General features: G+C 37.2%; 1 protein-coding gene and 1 pseudogene across 2 annotated transcripts; one reads left to right on the top strand and one right to left on the bottom strand.

Moving 5' to 3' along the window:
- Nucleotides 1-1,476: 1,476 nt before the first annotated feature.
- LOC137955211 (potassium channel SKOR-like) lies at nucleotides 1,477-10,119 on the top strand (annotated as a pseudogene).
- A 347-nt stretch (nucleotides 10,120-10,466) lies between these two features.
- On the bottom strand, nucleotides 10,467-24,593 carry LOC137955720 (vacuolar fusion protein CCZ1 homolog). Of its 2 annotated transcripts, none has more exons than XM_068802807.1 (10): nucleotides 24,492-24,593; nucleotides 22,607-22,805; nucleotides 21,118-21,211; nucleotides 19,174-19,357; nucleotides 18,806-18,915; nucleotides 16,252-16,350; nucleotides 15,652-16,116; nucleotides 14,518-14,673; nucleotides 11,872-12,101; nucleotides 10,467-10,846 (listed from the first exon to the last, which is right to left on the bottom strand). In XM_068802807.1, exons 2-10 carry the CDS (start codon nucleotides 22,786-22,788, stop codon nucleotides 10,816-10,818), a joined length of 1,551 nt encoding a protein of 516 aa, XP_068658908.1. In that variant the 5' UTR covers nucleotides 22,789-22,805; nucleotides 24,492-24,593; the 3' UTR covers nucleotides 10,467-10,815. The 2 variants fall into 2 exon arrangements, with proteins under 2 accessions (XP_068658908.1, XP_068658909.1); XM_068802808.1 differs by lacking the exon at nucleotides 24,492-24,593 and adding an exon at nucleotides 24,383-24,421.
- Between the last annotated feature and the right edge of the window lie 15 nt (nucleotides 24,594-24,608).

Here is a 24,608-nt window from a genome sequence, read left to right as displayed (position 1 = left end):
TTTACCATCCTTATATTTTCTGCTTTAGAACGAGAACTCACCTGGGACTTTGCCGGGACGAAGCGAGAGGAAAAGAAAGAATTCTTCCCTGGGTTCCCCACATTTTACCCAGAACACTTCATATTTTTCTGAAGTGCATCCATGTCCGCTATTCGGGAAGAATCTAGAACCAAGTCTCCTAACTCTTCCCACTACTCTTACCACCACACAAAATAAGCTAATTTTCTACGACTCTGCAACCGGCAAGGTGACCATATCCACTAATCACTAATCTCGTCGTTTCTCAATCGACGGCAGTGCCTGCTTTAATAATGGCAGGACCTTATCCATACGTCTCTGCATGGATGAGAAGGAACCCAGAAAGCGTAAGCGGGTTTTCGAAACTGAAACAGATGGAGAAGAAGACTACAATATTTGCACTTGAACGAAATGCGGACTCCACTAAAAACCACTGCTCTGCACCTTCTACTTACTTGGAGAGGAAACAGTAATAGAAAAGGCGCCATTCTTCTCGCCTTATGTCGCGCGTTTCATTAACTTAACGCAATCTACCTAAATCCCCACTATGAGTACCTTATTATAAGGCACACTAGCCCTTAATCTAGGCCACTAATTTCCCAGAAGAAGCTGCTCACTGGACTCTATAATCTCCCCCCATAACGATCCAGACGCCCTGGTTTTCCTCAGGGCTGGATTTGATATGACATCTGATAGCTCACAATATTGACTGTTTGGATGCTTATTTTGCCATATCCTAACCCAAACAGTTAAACTAGAATTTATACACTGGACTGTGGGTCCCATGATACAATCTGGGAAGTGGCAATCAAGGCCGTTGAAATCCTGGATTCACAGCGGCCCGATCCCGTGAAAATGTGGTGGATTGATGTGTACGTTCACGATTCGCCCCTACCTCGTTCTGTCTTCGGTCTTGCGGCCTTGGTGATTTGCGCGAGCCGCAAAGCGGTGCACTGTCAGAAGGTATAAAAGCCCAACTACATTCAAAGAATCAGGATACGATCACGATTAACTGCCCTTGATCTTCGGCGTCTGAAGCAGATTGGAGCGACGACCGAAGTCGTAAGCATTACACCAGCTGTGAGCTTCTCTCTTTTTCTGGTTTGCTTGGTGAACTTCGGCGCTGACAACAGAAGAAATTAACGATCCGGAGTGAGATCTACCTCGTTTCTGCACATTTTCGTTACTCCTTCTTTGCGATTTTACGTGCTTAAAGTCCTGTGATTCTTGCCGGATAAAGTTTGCCGTTAGAACTCGAATTTCAAGAGCGATCGAGCTTCCCGCTTCTCCGAGGTTCCATTTTGGAAGATTTTAATGACTTGATTTTTTAGTAATTAGTGACTTTAGTTTTACTATAATTTTTTGTGTCGGAAAAAGTATGATATCTATTATATATATAGAGTTTGACGATATGGATGGTCTGATCTTTTTAGGCGAGCAAGAGACAACGAGGCAGCGATGGCAGCTCGGCGGAAGAAGGACGAGGTGGAGCAGGAATACGAAGTAGAGGATCTCAAGGATGGAATAGGGTCGTCCCGTGGGAGTCGACTCAATCGAATAGCGAATGAGTTGGATCCTGCTCGCCGTAAACTCAGTCGAGATCGCGTTCTTTATGGACTCCGAGGAGGATGTTCTGCAGGCTTCGTCATTTATCCCGAAAACAAGTAAGATCTCTCTCTCTGATTGTTTTTTTCTTTTTACATAGTTTCCAAGCAAATTCTTCGACACGTCCTTTTCCATATCTGTAGATTCGGGATCTTGTAAATGGAAGAAGACTGCAAGCGCAGGATCTCATGTTTGGTCATTTAGTTGCGGGCAAAATGGAAAATGTGTAAATATGAATCCTATAGCTTGCCGCCATGGTTGTAGCAGTTTAAAATTAGAAAGCTCTTGTTGCTGGAAAAATAAAAAAATATGTGAATGTGAAAGTAGTTTGCACTCACTGCAGCCGTGCTTGTGGCAGTTTAAAACCGCAGACACGCTTGTCACTTGGAAATCTCTAAGTTGTTAACCTTCTTGAGTCGGAATAATGAAAGTGGTACAGCGTCGATACAGCTTATGTATCCGATCGCTTTTGATTCGTTATTTCATTTCCAAAGGTCAGTGGGCGAGAAACGAGGGCCACTATTCCCGAGTAAAGACTTCAGAGCTCGATCTAAAAAGAATTGTCAACACCACGTAATAAAAGGAAACCGTGGGGAGAGAACTTTCAGGTCTACCTGGTCTATTAGGCTGTTTCTCAAGCAGGTGATTTCACGCGGCTTCGTTTTTTGGTCGTGTGAGCTACTATTCGCCTTTAACTTCCACCCAGGGTAAACGTAAACCCGATCTTCGTGGAAAATCGGTAATTACCGCAGTAAGGGTGAGAGGAAGAAACTCCAAGGGATCAATTACTACTGTGGTTGGAGCATTTGGTAAGGAAGATGGACTCACGAGGTATACAGAGGCTTCTCTGCAGAATCAATGAGGAGCTTGTGCGTGCAGGCAGTCCAGTTCCTAAGCCAGATAAGAACGATCATTTGGCGGAGTCGGAAGAGAAAAGGGCCGTTATTAATGTACATTGCTCCACTGATCCAGTTTGCATTACCCATCGCTTTTCGAGGTCCGACGGCGCGAAAGGCTGGAGTTTTGATGATTTGAAACTTCGCTCCGACGAGGGATTCTAATTTTGCCCCTACCATCCCGCATTTTGCCCTCGTAGTAGTAAGAGGTGCTAGGGGGCCTCGCACCTTGTGCTTCTCCGCGTGCCGCACGTTGGTGATGGATTTCATTTAGGGTCGTTGATGATATGGTGGAGTTTCAGATGGCAGGACCATGCGTTTTCAGGCCGGAGGGATATCGTATTTTTGCTACTGTATAAACTACGGGACCACTGATAGGAGGATGGTACTTGGTACTTGTCTTCATTTCGAGAGTAGAGTTTTGCCGCTGCAAACTGTTTTTACTGGAAAAAGGGACCTCGGAGACGTCTCCAAGTTCTTTTTGTGTTTTTTACCGATATGAGTTTCACATATTCAACTTCGTGGAATAGGGGCCAGTCGCACGTCTTTTTCTTTTCCCTCATTCGAACTCGAAAAATTCAAGTTTCTGCGTCCGTCCATACTAAATTCTTGTATTTTATTTGATTATTTAATATTAGCCCATATTTTGCCGATGATATTTTTTTAGTGAAGTTCGTAGTTTGAACATTGCCGTCTGAACTACTCTGTCCAATGTCCTTCATTTGATACATTTTTTTAAGTACTGAATTAGGTAAATAACTTCAACGTTCAGAAAGGCAATGAAGATAGCCACTCTATCGTCTGTCAGTCTACTATTTACTGTCAGGTGTGCCTGATGATGATAGCCGCTCAGTCCGAGACGATCCTTACTGAGAATGCGTATTATTGTCAGATTGTGTATGTCTCATGTTAATGGGTTGAAATTGAAACGAGAAATTTGCGTAACATGTGTGATCTCATCTCGACTGAAACTGAAGTTAATAGTTGTAGTCAAGGACAGCGTATATTCTGTTAGTCATTGCATGGCTGCAACTTATAATTAACAAGTGTATCTTTAGTTCAATAAATCATCTGTAAGCACATAGGAAACTCGTATTTACAGCACAAGGCCTCATGTATAACATCCATTCGTCCGTGAAGTGCGGCTTTTATTGCAGTTGTTATTTGAATTCTTCTGATTCTTTCAATTTTCCCGCACTTTTCAGGTTTTACCGGACCTGGACCAACTTTATTCTACTATGGGCTATTTATTCTTCCTTCTTCACTCCTCTCGAGTTCGGATTCTTTCGGGGTCTGCCAGAAGATCTTTTCTTACTCGACATTGCTGGACAGATTGCTTTTCTAATCGATATTGCCGTTCAATTCGTCGTTGCTTATAGAGATAGCCATACCTACCGAATGGTCCACAGACGTGACCTCATTGCTCTTCGGTTAGTATTTCTTTCACCTTGTTACTTACTCTATCTAAATTTATATGCTGTCTATCATTTTAATAACGGCTGTTCTTTCTATTCGTTTTCTGTAGATACTTGAAATCGGGTTTTGTGTTCGATGTTTTAGGGTGTTTTCCATGGGATGCCATTTACAAGGTCTGCACCATTTTCTCTGCGTTCCGTTTTAAGTTGTGACAATTTGAGGTGGCTGCTTTATGTATATAATAGAATTAGGGGTGTCACCCATCTCTTTCATGGAGTTTAAAGTGACACAAATGCCTGCTTAGTCGTTGATGTTTCTCCATTTCAATATTTTGTACTTCATGTACATTTCGTTGTTTTATTTCAGATATTTTATTTTCCTCTCAAAAAAATCAGACTGATTAGATTTCTTTTCTTTATATGCATAGCTTCTGAAGTTGCATGCAAGTCATTCTTAATCTCACTTTTCTTCCAAAGTCAATTGGACTATTATTATACAAAGTCCACCTTGTTGCTCAGTGCCAATGACTTATTGGGTTTGTGCTCTATACACAAAATTTATTTATGCTTTATTTGGTTGTATCTCGACTTGTGCAGGCTTTTTACCATGAATAACATTTAATGGGGAGACCTCTATCGTTAAGTTTGGTTCCTTTTTGAATGTATTATGATGACCACAATGAGCCCTTTGTTCATCTCAAATGTCAACCATATGAATAAAATTGTTAATCCTTGTAAGCAAGCAGATAAATACTACTGCAGTTTCTGAAGGAGAGTACATCCACCAAATTTTTGTGCTATGATTCTCTAACAAAAGCTGCCAACTGAATAAAGAGTCTTTTTTTTTAAATTCATTACATAGCAAATAGAATCATTACCATTTCTTCTGGTCTTTGTGGTTCATGAATATTCGGTTTCAATAAACAATTTTCTTCCTGTATCCTGGCTAAAGGCTAAAGATTAAAGCAGGCTTCTGGAAGAAAGGAAGAAGTGAGATACCTTTTGTGGATTCGCTTAATACGAGTGATGAAAGTAGAACAGTTTTTGAGAAAGATGGAGAAGGATATCCGAATCAATTACTTGTTCACACGAATAGTGAAACTTATTGTTGTTGAGCTCTACTGCACTCATACTGCTGCCTGCATCTTTTACTATCTGGGTGCAACTCTACCTGCTTCTCAAGAAGCATATACCTGGATAGGAAGTTTAAAGCTTGGGGACTTTAGCTATACAAACTTCAGAGAGATTGATCTTTTTAAGCGCTACCTAACATCATTATATTTTGCCATAGTTACCATGGCAACTGTTGGTAAGTTTCTTTTCTAATTTTTCTTCCCACTAATCGTGCTCTCTGAAAGCTTCCAGCATATATACCTCTCTGATAATTTATCTTTTAGTACCAAGACATCGATTCTAATTAACCATCCTTAAAAGCTTATAACGGCATTTAAATAAGGAAGTAAAACTGTTTTATTCCAATCAAAATGCATTTTTGCTCAAAGACAACTTGTCAGTAAAACCTAAGCTTTTAATTTATTTATATTTGACTGACATCTCAGTTTGCTGATTCTTGTTGGCAGGCTATGGAGATATCCATGCAGTAAATCTGAGGGAGATGATTTTCATTATGATTTTTGTTTCTTTTGACATGATTCTGGGAGCATATCTGATTGGTAACATGACAGCCTTGATAGTGAAAGGATCAAAAACAGAAAATTTCAGGGATAAAATGACCGATCTCATTAAATATATGAACAGAAACAAACTAGGAAAAAATATAAGACACCAGATCAAAGGGCATGTGCGGTTACAATATGAGAACAGCTATACAGAGGCTTCTGTTCTTCAGGATATTCCAATCTCAATTCGAGCAAAGGTAAGGTGAGCAGTATATTGAATTTTATATGTAGAAAATTAATCTATTTGAGCATTTAGTTTTCTAGGAAAATAAAATAGGCTTCAATCCTCAAATTTTGTCAATCATGCCTTAAGGTATTCGAGAATCTTATCTTGGCTATTCATTAGGATGCTAGGAGGCTCATGGGTCTTATTGCAATTTTTGGTCCTAACCCTTTGTCATGACCTACAGCTAGCATTATTCTATACGAACCCCAAACCTAATTAACTGTTGAAGCTACATCTAGTTTTGTGAAAAATTGAGAAATGTCTGCATACTACCTATAAAAGCCATTCCAGTTATTGAACATACATTGTGAGGTCCGAGGAAAGGCAAATTTTACATAATTTTTCTGTCACCTTGGAATGCTATTTTGAACCAGCTCAGTGAAGGCAATGAAAAAATTATAATGACATCGAGCAATGACTAATTAAAGGTAAAAATAGTAATATATATTTTTTTTTTGAAATAGTGCTAAGTTATATTAAAAAGCTCAAACGGGCAAAATTACAAGGAGGGGGAGCTGTCCCAAACAATGATAGATTGTTGGGAGGTAAATAATAATATATTATTAATCTTGAGGTGATGAAGAATGGCCTTTTGTAGGAATTTTAGTCTCGTAAATAACTGGTTACGTTATAAGTTTATCAAAATGTCAAATAAGCAGTTTCCTTGTGGTGGATGTTTTTTTTTTTATCTCTAAAGTGCTGTTCACTTCAAACTGGGGTTAGACTTACTTTTCTGAAGAAGAGAAAAGAAAAGAACATATGCAGTTAGACTCAATATGCCTAAGATGCAGCTATTCACACTTGCTACTCTGTATGAGTAGATGCATTCTATGCTTGTGAATGCTGTACATATTGAGTGGTGACAGGTTTGCTTCAACGAAGAAACTAGAAATTATAGTAATCACTTGAAAAAAATTATACTATTTCACCTTCACCATCGACCACTTTTATCATGTAATCTTCCTGTGCTTTAAATATATCAGAAACAAGTGAAACGTTGAATTTCCAAGTTTACAAATTAGGATCTCTCTCTCTCTCTCTCTCTTGATATTCATCTATGCACATTATGGTAGCGCAAAGTTTGCTTTTTTATTTGGTTCCTCATCACCTCTAAGTGCAACCACATCATTCATTTTTATAACATCAATTAAAATATTTTAATTTTTTGTTTCATTTACATTTCAGATTTCACAAAATTTGTACAAACCATTTATAGAGAAAGTTCCTCTGTTTGAAGGAAGCTCTCCAGAATTCATTAATCAAATAGTAAGTAATGACTCTTTGGGATTTTGTTATTCAATTGGTAATTACTGATCCTTTAAAAAAAGGAATTACTGAAAAATTATCTGATTTATTAGGTGATCAGATTGCATGAAGAATTTTTTCTACCGGGGGAGGTGATCCTGGAGCAGGGCAATGCAGTGGATCAGATCTACTTTGTTTGCCATGGTGTCCTGGTAAAAAGATTTCTTATTGTTACAATTTATTCAATACAAATCTAAGTTGTGATGATTGTGGTTATTTTCCTTTGCAGGAGGAGGTTGGAATTGCTGAAGATGGCTCTGAAGAGATTCCTGTGCCTTTGGGAACTAATTGTTCATTTGGAGAAATTGCTATTCTATGCAACATTCCTCAGCCTCTTTTGGTTCGTGTAACGGAACTCTGTAGACTTCTGAGACTTGATAAACAGTCGTTCGCAAATATTCTTCAGATATATTTCTTTGATGCCCGAAAGGTCTTAAACAACCTCTTACAAGTAAGTTGCCAATATGAAAAGTTTGTGGTTAGAGAAATTCCTTGAGAGCTGAAAATACTGACCATCTTATGAAGGATGCTTTCTTGAATCCATCTGAAGCTCTTCTCTGATGCAGTTATGCACACAACAAATAGACATGAAGAGCTTCACATTGTGGCTACAAAAAATTATTGATTTATAAGAAAATTTCTTTTGTGCAAACCAATGCATAACAGATTAATCAGATAAAACACATGACTAATAATTTACTTATTGACAGGGAAAAGAATCGAACATTCGGTCCAAACAACTGGAAGCAGACATCTCATTTCATATTGGAAAGCAAGAAGCAGAGCTTTCTTTAAGGGTAAACAGTGCTGCTTATCATGGAGATTTGCATCATCTGAAGGGTTTGGTTCAGGCTGGGGCTGATCCTAACAGGACTGATTACAACGGACGTTCGCCTTTGGTACTGCCATTCTCCATTTTGCTTTTCCTGTTTCATTAAGTCGCGTTCATAACTATAAAGCCATTGACTCTTAATGTTACTCAAATCTTGGAGGCATTTGAAGAACACTAGGAAAACGTTGCTCAATGTGAGTGATCTTTGGTGCTTCCTTGGGATGTACTTATTCATATTGGAACAAGACATTCTCATGTAACCATATATTATATTCAGAAGTAATGTATGCTTATGAAATTCAAAAATATTATTTCATATTTATTTCTTCTTCTATTGGACTGATTCGTTAGACCTGTTGTAAATAGCATCTTGCTGCTTCGAGTGGTTTTGAAGACATTGTTCATTTTCTTATCCAGTCAGGGGTCAAAATCAATCCTCCTGGTAAAACTATATGAGAGCTTTTGTATTTTGTGGTTGTTTATGCATGTCAAACTTGAATTAACAAAATCATGAATACACAAACCAGATAAGTTGGGAAACACTCCCCTACTTGAAGCCATCAAGCATGGACACGATAGAGTGGCCTCCTTACTAGTAAGACAAGGAGCTTCCTTAGATATTGAGGATGCAGGAAGATGTCTTTGTGAGGCTGTCGCAAAGGGAGACTCTGATTTTTTGAAGAGGCTGTTGACCTATGGAGCTAATCCAAACTCCAAGAATTATGATCAACGGACACCACTTCATGTTGCAGCTGCAGAGGGTTTATATTTGATGGCCAAAATGTTAGTGGAAGCTGGTGCAAGTGTATTATCGAAGGACAGGTATAAATAAATACTCAAAAACGTTTCCTTTAGTTTTGATCCTTGCTTTTTTCTTTTTTATTATGGTCCCACTGGAAAAATCAAAATACAGATGAGACAGAGTCATGCTAACAAAGATAAGTACAACCCTCAAGCGGCTTCCAAATGAATTGCCAGTGGCTCCATGTTGATGGATTTTACATATACTGCATCCATCATATATTATCTTTCTTTATAATAAACGTACCAAGATCAACTCTGGAGCATTTGAATCTGGAATTTTTTTCTGCACAGAAACCATTTCCATCTTATCTCATCATGTCATTTGAAAGTATCAAATGATCCTGCCTGAATCATTTTTCAGCTGCTCATTTTATATTATTAAGCAATGGAAAGATCTGTCTGGTTTGTGATTCAATAAATGCTATAATCAGATTTCATTTTTATTTTCTTCTTGCTGTACAGGCGGGGAAGGACCCCATTAGATGAGAGTCGTCTTTGTGGAAGCAATATCTTGACCAAGCTACTTGAAGAAGCTAAAAAATCCCAGCTGTGTCAATTCCCTAATCGTTCTCAAGAAAACTAAGGTATGGTGACTTATATCGTGATGCTGTTAATGCTGTCAAATCTTCAGTTTAACCAAAAATCTAGAGAGAAATGCATCAGGGAAACTGGTTCCATTCTTCATTCTGATTTGATTCACAGCCGGACTCAGTATATTAAGCTTAGTTTTGTAAAAAAAATTGAATGACGATTATCCAAGGTCTCACACTAGAAAACCCCTCCCATGTGACTGTTGAGCCAAAGGGCCACGACCCTTTGTAAATTCTTTTCTTTCCATTAACTTCAGGAACTTCATAATGTATATGATAGGCTTGGACCCATTGACCCAGTTATGCAAGGCTTTGTAAGTAAAAGCGCTGGGGGCTACTTAACATATTGCATAATTTCCAAGCCATTTTTTTATAATTTTCAAACTATTTTATCTTCTGTTGAACAGAAGCAATGCACCAAAAGAAATGTACAGTTATTCCTTTCCATCCATGGGATCCTAAGGACACAAGGTAAGAAAGGGTGGTACATTGGGTCCCTCGGACCTTAGAAGAGCCTCATCAACTCAGCGGATCTGCAGTTGGGATGCTTTTCTTCTTGTATAATATCAGAAGATGCAGGCAAAATACTCAAATGTAAACATGATCTGTGATAGTCAGAAATTGTATTTGATTGCCAAAAAATAAAAACAATTTCAGGCTACTGTTTAGAAATTGTATTTGATGGACAGACAAATAGCCCAAAGATGTAGAGCAAGCCGGTGCCATGTTGGATCCAGCTCTCACAGCAATACGAGTATAATTTTCTTTCCCTACATCTGTAAATGGACACTGTAGGATTCCTTTTCCTGCTCTTTTCCTACATGGTAAGAAAGGCGTTATGAAGAAAACATTAGCACAATTTCTTAACAATTTAGCTCAGCCAAAAGGGAAAAATAAAAAAATAAAAACCAAGAGATGTGATCGAAATCTTTGCATCACAAGTCCTCATCAACTTTAGACAACTATTTAAGAGTCATATTAGAATGTTTAGACAAGGAATAAAACGCAGGTAAGATTTTGTGAAAGACTTATAATTATTAGTCGTCGTACGGAAGTAGTTGCCTAATTAACTCTGAAGTTAAACTACATTTCAATCTTGATTTTGGTTATACATTGCATCGAATTGGCGCTCCATCAAATGGTTCAACTTTCAATAAATGGAATCTCGATTTTATAGTGTCCTTTCTAGGATCCTAAATCTACAATTTTCGAGCCAATTTCCATTCTACTTTCTTTCACTTTTTCGAAGGTTCCTCGCGAATATAGTTGAACCGATTTCACGGATATTTTACAGAACACGGTAAAGAAGGAGAAATTGCTAAGTAAAGCTTCCGTAAGAAGAGATGCAGGCCCAGCACATGCTATACTGCTCCGATGTCGTTTCCGAGGTAGTTGGACTGAGATGCTCCCAGGAATGTCCAGTTTTCAGGGCCAAAATCTTTAGATTAATCCAAAGAAAAAGCTCCGTTACAGTACCTGCAGACAGTTTACAGATCGTATAAACCTTGCAGAAATAACTAACTACACCCAGCATTCCAAGAAAGAAAGTGCAACTTTACCTCACAAAAAGGATATGACTTTAGGAAAATCTAGTTCAAACAATTTAAATGCCACTATTGGCGCACATACATTGAAACCAGGGAAAGCTGGATATCGTTTTCCAGAATGGGGATTTCCATGAAACTCATAGTCGGAAGATCTGTTAGTGCCATTTGTGATTTGTTAAAATGTCCGTAGATTTTTTTTTATAAAAGCATGTATTTGTTTTATATATCCAGCCAACAATTGCAGAAGAGAAGCATTGCAGAGAAGGGGGAGGGTAGGAAACAAGCAAGATTATTTTTGCCTCCATGGACTGATATTATTTTTGAGCATTTCAACAAATCAGGTTCTAGCTATGCATCCAAAGTTAGTCCTTTAAACCTCAAATTCATGCATAGATTCAGGGGGGGAAAATGCAACTTTTAACAAAACCAAGATGAGCTTCATGCAACTAACAATTTTTTACTTAAGCAGCCAAAACATATCTTGAAAGCGATCATATTTGCAAGCTGTCCTCAAAAGAAAACAAACATTTCTAAGAAGCAGGAACCAATTAACGTAAGCAGTTAGTTATCTAAGAGATCATTTCTCATAATAGCATGCAGCCTAACAGCCTCTTTTCTTTTCCTTTTGTTTCATTCCTTATGCTTTTAAAGAAGTATAATGGATAAAAAACAGGAGCCTACCAAAACTTAAGGATTGTGCTAACAAATGTCTTTACCATAAATGGAACACCTGGATAAAGAATTATTTCCTCAAATTACATCACAGAGAAAGTGAGTGTTCGACAATAGGATCATCAATTCCTGATTATGGTACTAATCTTAGTGCTGAAATGGTGCATATTTAGAAGATTCAAAAAACAATTAGAATTAGGTCAGTTAAGTTTCAGATGTCCAAGAATGGAACGAACTAACGAAATAGATGGCAAATCAAGGCAACTGCAGTAACATGGATACCTGTCACTGAACCTCTCCATAGCTTCCGATGCATAGAGAAGGGTTTCCCTGGCTTTCTCCAAAACCATATATAGCTCCTTGCCTCTTGTAATCCGAGCAATAATCCACGCATTATTGTTTGCTCTCATGCAGACTTCTAAATCTTTTTCATGGTTAGTGTCATCTCTTTTAGCCCTACTCTTTTCCAAGTCAACCTCCGCTCTTAGTTTGCTGAGTGCACGTAAGGAGTCCTGCACATGATACACCGAAAAAGAACTCACTACAGCTCCAAGAGGTCATCAGATCTAACTGGAGAAAATCGATCTGCTTCTTATTCTATGAAGAAGCGTTAAAAATCAAAATACCATAACAGTTATAACCAATTAGCAAATTTCAGATTGATTTTTTTTCTTTTTATACTGAAAATAAAATGAATTCATTAAGAAGGCTCCCTATGGAGCAAATGATGAGCAAACTACATAATCTCATCCAGGAAATCAAACTAAATGAATAAAAACAAAAACAACCAAAGCTGAAAAGAGGTGCCAACAAGCAGGCCAAGGATTTCCACACATGCCATTATTAAAGTTTAGTTTGAAGTAACCAGTGGGAGGGGTCCTAGGAAGAGGCGCATCCATAAGTTGAAACAAATTTAAGATTAAATTAAAACGATCACTGCATCAATGACTCTTTACACCTACTTGATGTGATTGGATAGCATTGCAGGCAGATAAAAACCACGATTGTGAGCTGAAAATGAATTTTAAACACCTTATCTTACATCAAAAGTGAAAAAGCACATTCATTATCTTCACATTGGTTGTTCATCAGCTGCCCAAACATATTTAGTTCAGCATTCAGAAACAAATAGATGTGAGTCTTCCAGCTCTGCTAGTTTACGGATATGCAGGTAATCCCTGACAACTAACAATTAATGAACTTGGGTGAGAAGAGACCTAATTGCATCAAAATGATCATTTAATGAACCATAGAGGACTAACACACTCACCCTAACCTTTCACTTAATGATAGGCAAAACATGTGGGACACACAGGCATTTGAAAATGTGGTTGAGAACTTTGTGTGAAACCTCAAAATAATAATAATAATAAAATAAAGGTTTACGTTTCCAGTATTAATTATCACTGTTTCCAAATCAAGATCTCTTATAACGCAAGACAGTTCACTTATTTACAGATGTAACTTAAGTTTATTTAATAAGAGACCCTATCTTTTCATGCATGTACAGTCGTACTTTGAGAATAAATTGAAAATAGCACTGTAACAGAAACAGTCTGCTCAAACTGATAGTGTTACACAATGGTTAAAAGATGCAATGCAACTGAATCGAACAAATCTGTAACATATCCAGTATGCTAAAAATGAATCTGTTACACAATGGTTAAAAGATATAACGAAAATAAATCCAGCAAGTTGCTCAAAATTCTTACTAGTATGGATAACCAGTTAAACCACAAAAACCATTTTCTGAGGCATTAAATGTAGGTGTAGATAGACAAGACCTTTGAACAAAAACCATATAGCATGTGAATGCAATTGATGTTACTGTTTCATGATGTCACAAAAAACAATCAGCCAGTGCTGCTACACTAGCATTGACATGGATTTACACGAGTAATGTTTCTTTCTAACAGTGATGTTTTGGCAGTTTCCCATCAGACTGACCAGTTGAACCCAGTTGAACCAGAGCTGGCACCCATTCCAGCTCTTACACAAGAAATTCATTCTACCAAATAAACCAAGCGACTGAGCTGGTTAGGCCAGTCGACCAGTAATCCATCAAGTAGAGTCCTCCCCATTCAACCTATCCACTCTTTTTTCTTTTAATCAATTTTGAAGCAAAAAATAAAGTGCATTAAAAGATATTGGAACCTATGACATTTCAACAAGATGATAAACAACAACCATCATGACATGTTAGTCTTCGTGCAATAATCTCGTAATAACTATTATTATTTTTTTTGAAAATGATAATCTCGAGTAACTATTATATTCCAAAATTAATCATTTATTGATATATAAGTCAACTGGTCTAGTCCATTCTATAGTTAAACCACAGAAAACAAAAAAGGGTAACATGTTGAAGAAAAACAAATTGTTGAAGAAAATTTTTATAGGAAACTTAATTTAAGAAGTAACAGGAAACATTTGACAAATTTCTACATAAAATTGAGGAAAAGAACAAGAAACCTTTAGAAACACATTCCTACGTGTTCAATGTTAAATGATCTAAAAAAATTAAATTATTAATCCTCACTGAGAATTAATAATTAATTACCGAAATAAAGTTAGACATGTTAATTATTTATAATAGATTATACTTAATTAAAAAACGAATTTGAACAAAACACTTCAAATTATTTATTTTTAATCTCTTACATATAGAAGAAAAATATAAAATATATTTTTTATAAGGTTTAAATAATTTTTAAGGAATTTATTTATAAGTTTCTTAAAAATGTCCTTGAAGTTTAGGTTTTCAAAACAAATTTCCAGATACTAGTTTCCTAACCAAATAAAAAGTTTCCAGTATCCATGGGTTAAACAAAGTTGAACTGGCCTGAACTGGAACACTAAACTAACAGTTCACGCTACAACAGTAATAACATGAGAGGATAAGCAAATGCACAGACTCCAAATATGTACCTTTGCTAAAGTTGCAACCTTCCCTGGTGGAGAAGCTCTTGATATACTTCTTTCGTTATCATAAAGTAAGTAGCGATATCCACTTATGTGATAAGCATTTTCACCACGCCATCCACTTGATATTTTCTCTTCAATTCTAAATATTTTTTGTGAAGCCTGTAAAATTCAAGGGTACGTAAACTAACATAAGATGCAGATAAGATGCACGAAGGCTTTAATAAAGAAATTAATTTTGTATAACACCTTCTACCAGAGGAAACATTTCAAAATCATGTAACCAGAAACAAAGCAAGAAATCATAGAGAAGTATGAATATCATTTGCAGAAATTATATGAATATTTTGTTTGTCTGCAAAGGGTAGAAAGAAATGTAGCCACCACCAGAAGAAAAAAGAATAGTTCAGCCAATCGAACTTGAAGCCCATTTGAAGGTCCGACAATTTTGAGTTGTCCACTAGCATTTGCTTCAGCTGATGTTCTAAGAGTGACTTGGATTTAAGTTCTGTCACCCCTAAATATAAGTAAAAAATTCAGAAGAAAACAAAAAGCAAAAAAAAAAAAAAAAAAAAAGCTAAGGTTAATAAATAAATTCAGCTTTTCTAATAAATAAATTGTTGGCCATTTTTAAAAAAAACTTATCAGAAAGCAATCACATATACGTGTCAAGCTTGAGTATCATTAAACCCTAGCTGAATAAAAAAATTCCTTCAAACTAAACACTTCACCTTCTTAAGCTGAGTTTAAATGAAGTGGTTTTGATAGATTACACATTAGATTTTGTTCATTATTCTGGGTAATATGCTATTAGCTGTTGGCACCAAATACTAAGCCAGCAGCCTGACTTTTCATAAGTAAGTTGTACACTATCATCTACAATTAAGATGAAACACTTGCAATAGTGATTCAGGGTGACTTCGTAAAGACAGTAAAAAGAAAAAACAGAAATAATGCAACTTAAATGAAGCATCTTTTGACATGGCACATAGTATGTGGTATTAATTTTACAATTGAAAGAATGTCTTTAAGATGTAGAATGATTGGAATATTCACATAATAGACTCATCATGCATTGCATATCAATTTAAAATTTTCAACACCCTCAGAAAGATGAGAAATAACCACTGGAATACTCACATTTTCAAGAAACTGCTGCTTCATTAATGTTATCCCTTGCTCCTGATTTACCAACGAACTAACAGGAAGGAGAATGATAACAGTAATATTTTTGTGCTGATAAACACAGAAGACCATGCGCTCCTCAATTTGCTTTATCCACACAATTGGTGAAGCAGAAACTAAACTACCAATTTCACCAGCCCAAATATCAGTGACCAGAAAACCATCCTTTGATTTTGACCATTTGTTTCGTTGTAATGGCCTAGGAAGGTGAACCCTCTGAACTTGTCTGCCAGGTGAAGTATCACGTGAGGTGCACTTATATTCTTCTGAAACCGATCCAGCATTTAGGAAGATGGAACCTGTAGAAACATGACCAGCAGAACTTCCCTTGTGCAAATAGGACCAGGAATTGGTATTGGAGGACAGAGCATGTGGGGTCAACCTTAGAACAGCATATGTGAATAAGTTTGCTGTGTCATCCTGCCATTTATATACTAAGCTGAGGACTTCTGAGATTGGACAAAACAATAAAACTAGACAGTCTATAGCCTATAAGTGTTCAGGCTAACTTGCCTAGAGATATATGATATGAAAAAGGCAAGGTTATATACATACCAAAGGAAGAGTTGTTGACACAAGCAGATCCTGAAATAACACAACAGAGTGGCATCCAGTGGTCCCAGCACATGAAGATTCTATAACTCTGACAAGTGACTTTCAAAAAACATTGACTGGTTAATATCTAATAGATAGAAAAAACATGTAGTTCTTGTACAGATATAAAAAATATCCTCTTTTTCTTAATAACACTGAATTTATATGTCAAAACCAAAAAAAGCATACAACCAAAAGCAAAACAAAACAACAGAAACTGAAAGAACCATCGAAGAATGCAATCTAGAAAACTACAAGATGAATTGAAGTTCTGATCATAAAACATCATTAAGAACTCCATCTCTCAAAAGAAAATCAACCACGCAACTGATATCCCTTGCTGAGATATCCAATATCTCATCAAAATATTGAAGAAGTGGAGGCTCTATCCAGCTTGATTCCATTGCTGGCATCCACATGCATCTCCAACTACGGCAACGATGATGTAGTTTGGATATGTGCCACAGGAAAATTCTTTGCTGCATATCATATTCTAGTCAGACACAGCAGCTCTCAAACAAGTCAGCTGGCGCTAGCAAAGTTTGGGGCTTAATTACCCCCAAAACAAGGTACTCAGTTCCTTTGGACAGCCAGGCTGGAAAAAGTGCTTACATGTGATAAATTGATGAAGAGTGGACAATACGAGGGGACGTAGAAGCAACTAGCAACCACCTTCTCTTCCACTGTAAATTCAGCAACAATGTATGAGGATACCAACTTGCATACAAGCTCATTCTCAAGCTACATTCAACAATGTCAAGCATGGCCCTCGAGCACACTCAGGAAAAATGCAATGGTAGCAGTACCCTGGCAACTTTGGTTGAAAAAAACGAAAGAACCCATGAAGCAACATCAAGTGCATTGGGAGGAACAATAGAGAAGATAATGCACAACATACTTCTAGGGGCCAGCATCTCAAATGGTCTGCCCTCATTCGCAAGTCCAGTAATCATGAAAATTGGAGATTAGTCATGAACATCTTGCTCCAAAGCCCCCCACAGTGGTTCCTCAGGAGAACCCCCCCCCCCCCCAAGACAGTGGTCATCCCTAGAGAACACAGGGTCCTGCAGAGACTAGGGCTGTAAACACATCCAGATTTCGGATCCAAAACACCGGATAACATCCAATATTTTGGATCTTTTGAATCCTATCCAGATCTGAAATGAAAAGTTCGGGATCCAGAATCGGGACTCTTGAGACTCCCAAGTCTCAACCCACCCCATTTCATTTCATTTTCCCTTTTCTAGTTTCTATTCTCTCCTTACCTAAACCCTAACCTCCATCAAGCAACCCTAACACCGAATTGCTGACTCCCATCACTCCACCCCATCATCTCAGTTCTCCCTTTCTTTCTCCATTCAGGCATATCTATGATCACCTTGACGGCCCGATTCCCCCTCTCTCAAAATCGGTTTCTCCTTCTTTCTCCCTCTACTTTTCTCCCTTATTTCTCCATTTGAATGATCGAATTACTTCTTTCTCCCCCTCTCTAGGTACCAGTTCTCCTTGCACTGCAGCACACCAACTCCACTCAAACAGCAGGCAAGCGTTTTCAATTTCATTGTTCTCAACCTCGTAAGTATGCTCAAAGGTTGGGCCTCCGCTGCTCTCTCTCTACTTTTCTCTCTCTAGACTTCGATTTTTCTGGTTTATTGTTTTCCTTTGTGTTCTTCTCCCTCTTAGGTTCAAGAGAATTTCTGATTTCTGGTTAGCTTTAAATGGTTATGGCATAGATTAGCTTCCATTCAAGAATCTAAACCAAATGATAGAAGTCTTAAATCAATATTCTTATGAACTGAGTAAACACCTCACTACCACAACCAGTCCAAAGAAGGATGCATTTTGGAAACAGTGATTTGGAATCAAAGAAACTTGCGAGTGCAGGTAATCCAAACTTTGAGAAAAGAACAATCAAATATCGGAGTCTTAGTGAAAGCTAAGTACAAAAACTTCTGAAATGTTTGACCAAAATTGTTACTGAATCAGTGCAAAAACCTATGTCGTTTTTTCACTTGAGATGTCTCTTTGTTACATAGGTAAAACCTTTCATGATCATGTGCGTAGAGAAAGATCATGTCAAACTCCCACATGATCAGATGCTCTAATCATAAACCATAAATTATCTCGGACTTTCACTTTAGCCATATGTATACTTTATATAACAAAAGGTTAGCTAGGAAACCCACTGAGACCTTCACCCACAAAGACAGAGTTTAAGCAACCAGAGAACACCTATGATGGGGATGATGCAGCCTGATCTCACATGAAAGGAAGCTGGTATGGTGGTTCGCATGCATTAGTTTCAAATCAATTAACAAATGTTTGTCCTCTTTAATTTTTTTTCAGATTCTTCTCCTTTTACATCATTCCAGTAAAATCATCTCATGAAAAACCAAGAAAGTGACAAAGTTCTCCTATATGGTTAAAATTTGTTACACCATAGAACCAACAATCTACCACTAACAGTCAGTAAGAAGATAAACTGAAACAAAAAAAAACAAAAAAAAATGATTACCTGAACCTCAATTGCCATTTCTCGTCCTATGGTCAGCATCTGGACAGTAGAACGCTCCTTTAAGCAGTCTCGAAAGGATGGTAATTGTAGTTTCTTTCCTACTAGAAAATCTGCTTAAGCAGAAATTTGAAAAGTCTAAACCAAACTCGAACCTGATAAGAAGAGTTGCACCCTATAGAACAACCAGAGACCACTATACTATATTTGGGGGTCACCTCTTTAATCAAAGATAACACAAGGCTTTTAATCAAAGGTAGCACAAGGCTAAAACTATAGGAACATTTTGTCACCTATTAAATCAAAGATAATACAAGGCTTTTAACAAAGATAACAACAAGGCAAAAACTATAGGAACATTTAGAACTTACCAGTTAAGTAATCCATGACGAACGAATACAAATGACTTCGAGCAAGTCCACCACCAGGTTCCTTTTCAAGTAAAGCACGGATGGAACCATGAAACATTACAAAAAGTGAATGTACTTCTTTGAGAAATGCCTGCAGTGCAGCAGTTTGATATGTGGGTTCCAATTCTTTATTCTTTTCCACTACCTGCACCAGTATTACAGTGCAATGTCAAATGATCAAATAATGAGGATGGAGGTGGACTAAGTTTTGACAATCCTGCCATACAATCTAAATTCCATGCTGCCCTGCACTACCATTTCCTGCATGTAAGTTTTTCAGTTACCATATTCCTGTGCTGAAATCTCTACCTCTACTTTTATTAATTGCCCTTATGATCTGTCCATATAATGTTATGAAAAGCACCCTGTTCCAGCATGGATTTTTTTTTATCCCCTGCCATGTCTATAAGGGTTAAGCCTGCATGCTCTCTTCAAATATGGGTACCCTTTTAGTCATGCATTTCAATCTGCAAAAATTTACTAGTTTATAGTAAACTAGACAAAATTGTGTTTCAACTACCCAGACTCTTCAAATATGGGTTTCCCTTTTAGTCATGCATTTCAATCTGTACAAATTTACTAGTTTTTAGTAAACTAGACAAAATTGTGTTTCAACTACCCAGCCGTACCGAGATAGTCCCAGATAAGGTGAAGTAACCACTGTTAAATAGAAGAAAAGAAACCAAATCATTGAGTCAATTCAGAGGTCAGTAAGATCAAGTTTTGTGTCAACTTCCCCAATACACTAGTTCACACTAAAAAACTCCTTGAATAAGGAATTGTAGAGGCGACAAAAAATTTCTCTTGGCCAGAAAAACCATATATCAAGGACCATGGTCTTGAAAAACCAGTTTGGAGTCTCACCTCCAATTGATCTGTCTCATCCCAGTTACTCTACAACTTTCACATGCACCCTACAATATTACACTATTGAAGCCAAGTTTTGGCCGCCCTTCATTTCTCATTAAAAAATTTCTTTCATCCTTTAGGTGTTTGCCTAAAAAGAGAGCTTGGGCCATAGACGTCTTAATGTTCCTGAACCTGCTTGTGAGAATTGTGCACTGACAAATGAGGATGTTGACCACCCCTTCACAGGAGTTTTTTTTTTATCTCGTTAGATCTGGGATCATTTTCGATCCAGATATATTATGGCACCATGCTGCCTTCCTTGCGCTTCTGAAAAAATCCACTTTTGGTCCACTTTGCCCCTTTTATCTAAATGTTTCTTATAATGGAAGTTAACCATATCAACAATCTCTTGGTACTTTTGGAAATATTAAAATTGTTGCCCTTTCCGTAGCAGAAGAAGATCCACTGGCTTGATTATTGACCTTTTTTACAGAAAAGTTAAAATCTTTGGGCCAAATTAAAATAAGATATCAATGGCATATCCTCATATGATATTAGACACCTTGGGTTCATGTTGCCCACATTATTGATTACAATTAGTCAACCATCTCAATTATCACCTCCTCCCCCGAGGTCCCTCAAATTAAATTTCACTCCTAAATTTCAGACAGCATTTCTTTGTTGTCATGCCTTTTCTCCCTGTATTCTCATTTCTTTCTCTTAATATTACCATTCACTCAGACAAAAGAAAATTCCTCACAAAAATTAATTCACCTGATCAAACTCTGTGCTCGGTTTTCTTCTTTCTCTATGTAACTCCTTCACAATTCTCCTCTTTCAATAGAAATTCCTTTTATTGTTCTTAAAAGAACAGTTCATAAACAAAAAGAAAAGAAGATAATCTAGAGAGAAAGTTCAGAGGCAGCAACTGAAAAGCGGACATAAAAAAATCAGATGGTATCTGCCTATGGAAGCAGAAGAGCTAGAGATACCCTGTCTGCTCTCCATTTGGCAGCATCCTAGAGAAGGATAATTTGAACAAGAAAGATTTCGCACCATGACCATCCAAATATCTGGCTCTGCCTGATAAAATACATGAGAGTGCCTCTCAGCATCTATGACATCACAAGCAGCATCTGGAGAGAAAATTCTGCATAGAACAAAAAAAGAACCTACATTCTTAAATACTAGGAAAGTGAAAAATAAAATTATGAGGAGCACACTGTTAACTAACAATTGAAAAGGTAGATATTAAATACTAGGAAAAGCCTTCTACTTCAACTTAGGAAGGAAAAGCCAATTACAAAATGAAACCGTAATATCTATTTGGAGTCTCATCCTAAAATAATACCTCATAACCTTTTTCTCAACACCCCTATAGGCCACGAGATGCCATTTTGGATGCACCATTTTGAATGTACCATTTTGGATGATCCAGAAGATTTATATACTTTGGGGTCTACAAAAATCCACATACAGAAAGAAAACCACAAAGTGAATGACCTTCTGCAAGTGCCATTTCATGCAAACAAGGTGCACTTTCACAGCAGCAAGGCCTAGCACTAGACATCTCCATTTGACTTGATAAAGAAGAAAATAATTTTGAAAGAATCAAAGTAAGGCCAGTAAGTCACACTAGCCGCTCAAACAGAAGGAGCATCCGAAATGGTTGTTGCCTAATACTTTTACTTTTGTAATGTGACATCCAATTGGAGCAGCTGTGTCTTTAAGGCTTGTTCGATTCAGTAAGGAAAATGACAAATCTTTCATCAATTTTAATATAAAGGTAACTGAAGGGGTGAATATGTGAATGCAACAAAGTAGGAATTTTAAGACAAAAAAAATATGACTGTTAAGAGTCAAAAGGTTTGTTTTTAGGACTGAAACCTTACATCCAAACATCTTCCTCCAGGCTTACAATGACATACACTTGCATGCACAAGGACCATACTGGCTGCAGTGCCAATCAACTTGCCGATTCCTTGGATAGGACTCTCCTAAAAATGCTTAGTTGCAGGGGACTTCTTCCCTGCCGTTTAGTCTTTTGCCTTATGTATTTCTAGGCTTCACCTCTTCTTTTGAATGATGATTATATACATTCTACACCCCCAGGCCCCAACTCTTGGAAGACTGAAACTCAGGACCTCACGCTGGAAAGTGCCCTATGTGAGCATTGAGCCAAAGGACTAGTACACATTTAGATTTCTCCTTCATATGTAGTTTATGTTTTTTTCCATTTGACTTCACAATTCACACTCAGGAGCTCTTTCAACTCTCTTTCCATAAAATTTCTTCCCCTACATATTATATGAAAAAAAAGAATAAAAAAGGGAAGAGGCTTGTTTAAATAGCCACTTAAGCAATGAAGCTCGGCATGTCCTTACTGTATGAAAGATGGAGACAGCTAATGATTTTACAAAAGGTGGATTCTTCAATTAGCTGAACCTACTAACTTAATGAGCTTTCAGTTAATACAAAACATCTCAATTTGAGAAAATTGGGCAGCAACACTCTCATGAAGGTTAGCAAACCCAATTCCACTCACCTTGTAAATGTAATAAGTCCTTCGCTTAGTCCTATCACAGAAAGTTGTACAGTAATTGGGCAATCAGCGGGGAAGAATAATAAAATTTTGTCAAGTTCTTGGCCTTCTTCTTGTCCCCTCCTCAAGTCAAAAATACAAATCTCAATGCCTTCACTTCTGGCAGCAGCAGTTGACAAACCCATCACGGATTACTCCAAGCCTGCATTTTGTCAAGGTAGTGAAAAACTATCCAAATAATTAAGAGAGAGAGTGAGATGGAAAATAAAGAAGTACAGACATCTACTGTTTACTTTGAGATATCAATACGTGATCAATATGAAAATACAAAAAAAAGCAATTATGACAACAAGAAGATGCATGTGTCAACAGGAAACAAATGCCTTTAAAATCACATTCTCGTGTCACTACCAACTTTATAGATTTTGACTACTACTAGACTAGAAAGAGAGAGAGAGAGAGAGAGAGAGAGAGAGAGAGAGAGATGGCAAACAAAGAAGTACCACCACCTGCTGTTTAGTTAGAAATAATAATACTTTATTAGTATGGGAATCACTAAAATAAATAATTATGGTAACACAATGATACATGTGGAACAACAGGGGAATAAATGCCTTTTGTATCATGTTCTCATGTTGCTTCCAGCTTTATACCACTGCAACCTCCAACACTCACAGAGGCAATGATCAAAATAAAAACAGAAAAAGGTATATAGCTCTAACCGTAAAGTCCTTGCTTAGCAAGCATAAGGTCAGGGTACTCGTACCCCTGGTCTCCTTTGCAAAGACATAGAGTTTGTGGACTAAATTTTTGGGTGAGATCTTGGTTTCAAGTCTTTAAACAGCTTGCACGTAATCCAATAGTCAGGAGAACAAAAAAAACAGAAAAAAAAAGACAAGTGTGACAAGAACACCATAGAAACCACAAGATATTTTCTTCTGTAGACAATAGATATGTGTAAACTCACTGGAGTAACTTATGCAAGGAATTGTCACAGAAGTAGCAGACAGTAAACCCCAAAAATCTCAGCCAACAAGTTACTGTAGTCCAATCAATTTTGTGAAGTTAAAGAATCAGCATTACAGTCCAATTAGTGATGTTAGAGACAGTAATCCAGTAAGTTCGACTGCATGAGGCCTACCTACGAAGGTTATCTTGTTAGGTTTTATTTTATAATTATGTAGGCAGCTAACCCCGAGATGAAAAATACTGATCATCGCTCTGTTTGGCACTTAACTTGCTACATATCATTATTTTCATAGTAGCAAAGACAAACATTAAAAGAAAAGACATAATTAACTAGTGTCTATATGGAATCAAAATTCTCAAAAATAGTAGTATGTATGTATCATCAATATATGATATAATATCAAACCACATTCAACCTCGGATCCTACGTTATAGTGCTGCTTCCTATAAACCAGAGTTGGGTTGACGGATTTGCCTGATAGAGAAATAGAATTTCCGTATGAAATGGAAATTACAGTAACAGCGAGCGCACAAACAGAACCTTGTACCATTAACCACACATCAAAATCCATTCTTACGGCTGGCCTCACCATAGGCAAGTATTTTGCTGGCATTCTTTGTATAAGAATAATATCAAAGAACAGTAAACTAACGCGTCCTTCTTCAATAACATTAAATAAATATAGAAAAACTTAATGGAAATGTTCCACGAAGGTGAAATGGAATCTCCAAATGAGAAAAACCTAGACCGTATGAAATCACAACCACTAAAGTTTCTATTCCTAAGGTTTCTTTAAGCTTGATTTTTACCTGGCTAGATAAAGAATTTGAAACAAAAAAGCAGACTGAAAATTCTTAATCGACAGAAGAAAGGAGCACGCATGCAAAATCGGAAGCAACACGCGATATAGAAACTTACTTGGATCGAGTAAAAGGCTTTTGAGCTTTCCTGCAAACCAAATTACGCTTCTCGCCGAGCGCACAGAACCAGAACGCTACACCAACCAACCATTCAACTCGTAGTTGGCAGAACCGA

The sequence above is a fragment of the Aristolochia californica genome, unplaced genomic scaffold (assembly GCF_029961685.1).
Source record: "Aristolochia californica isolate CCGP_79_NKW_82.1479 unplaced genomic scaffold, dmAriCali1.0.hap1 SCAF_2, whole genome shotgun sequence".
NCBI classification, from domain to species: domain Eukaryota; kingdom Viridiplantae; phylum Streptophyta; class Magnoliopsida; order Piperales; family Aristolochiaceae; genus Aristolochia; species Aristolochia californica.
This window is presented reverse-complemented; position numbering and strand designations above follow the sequence as displayed.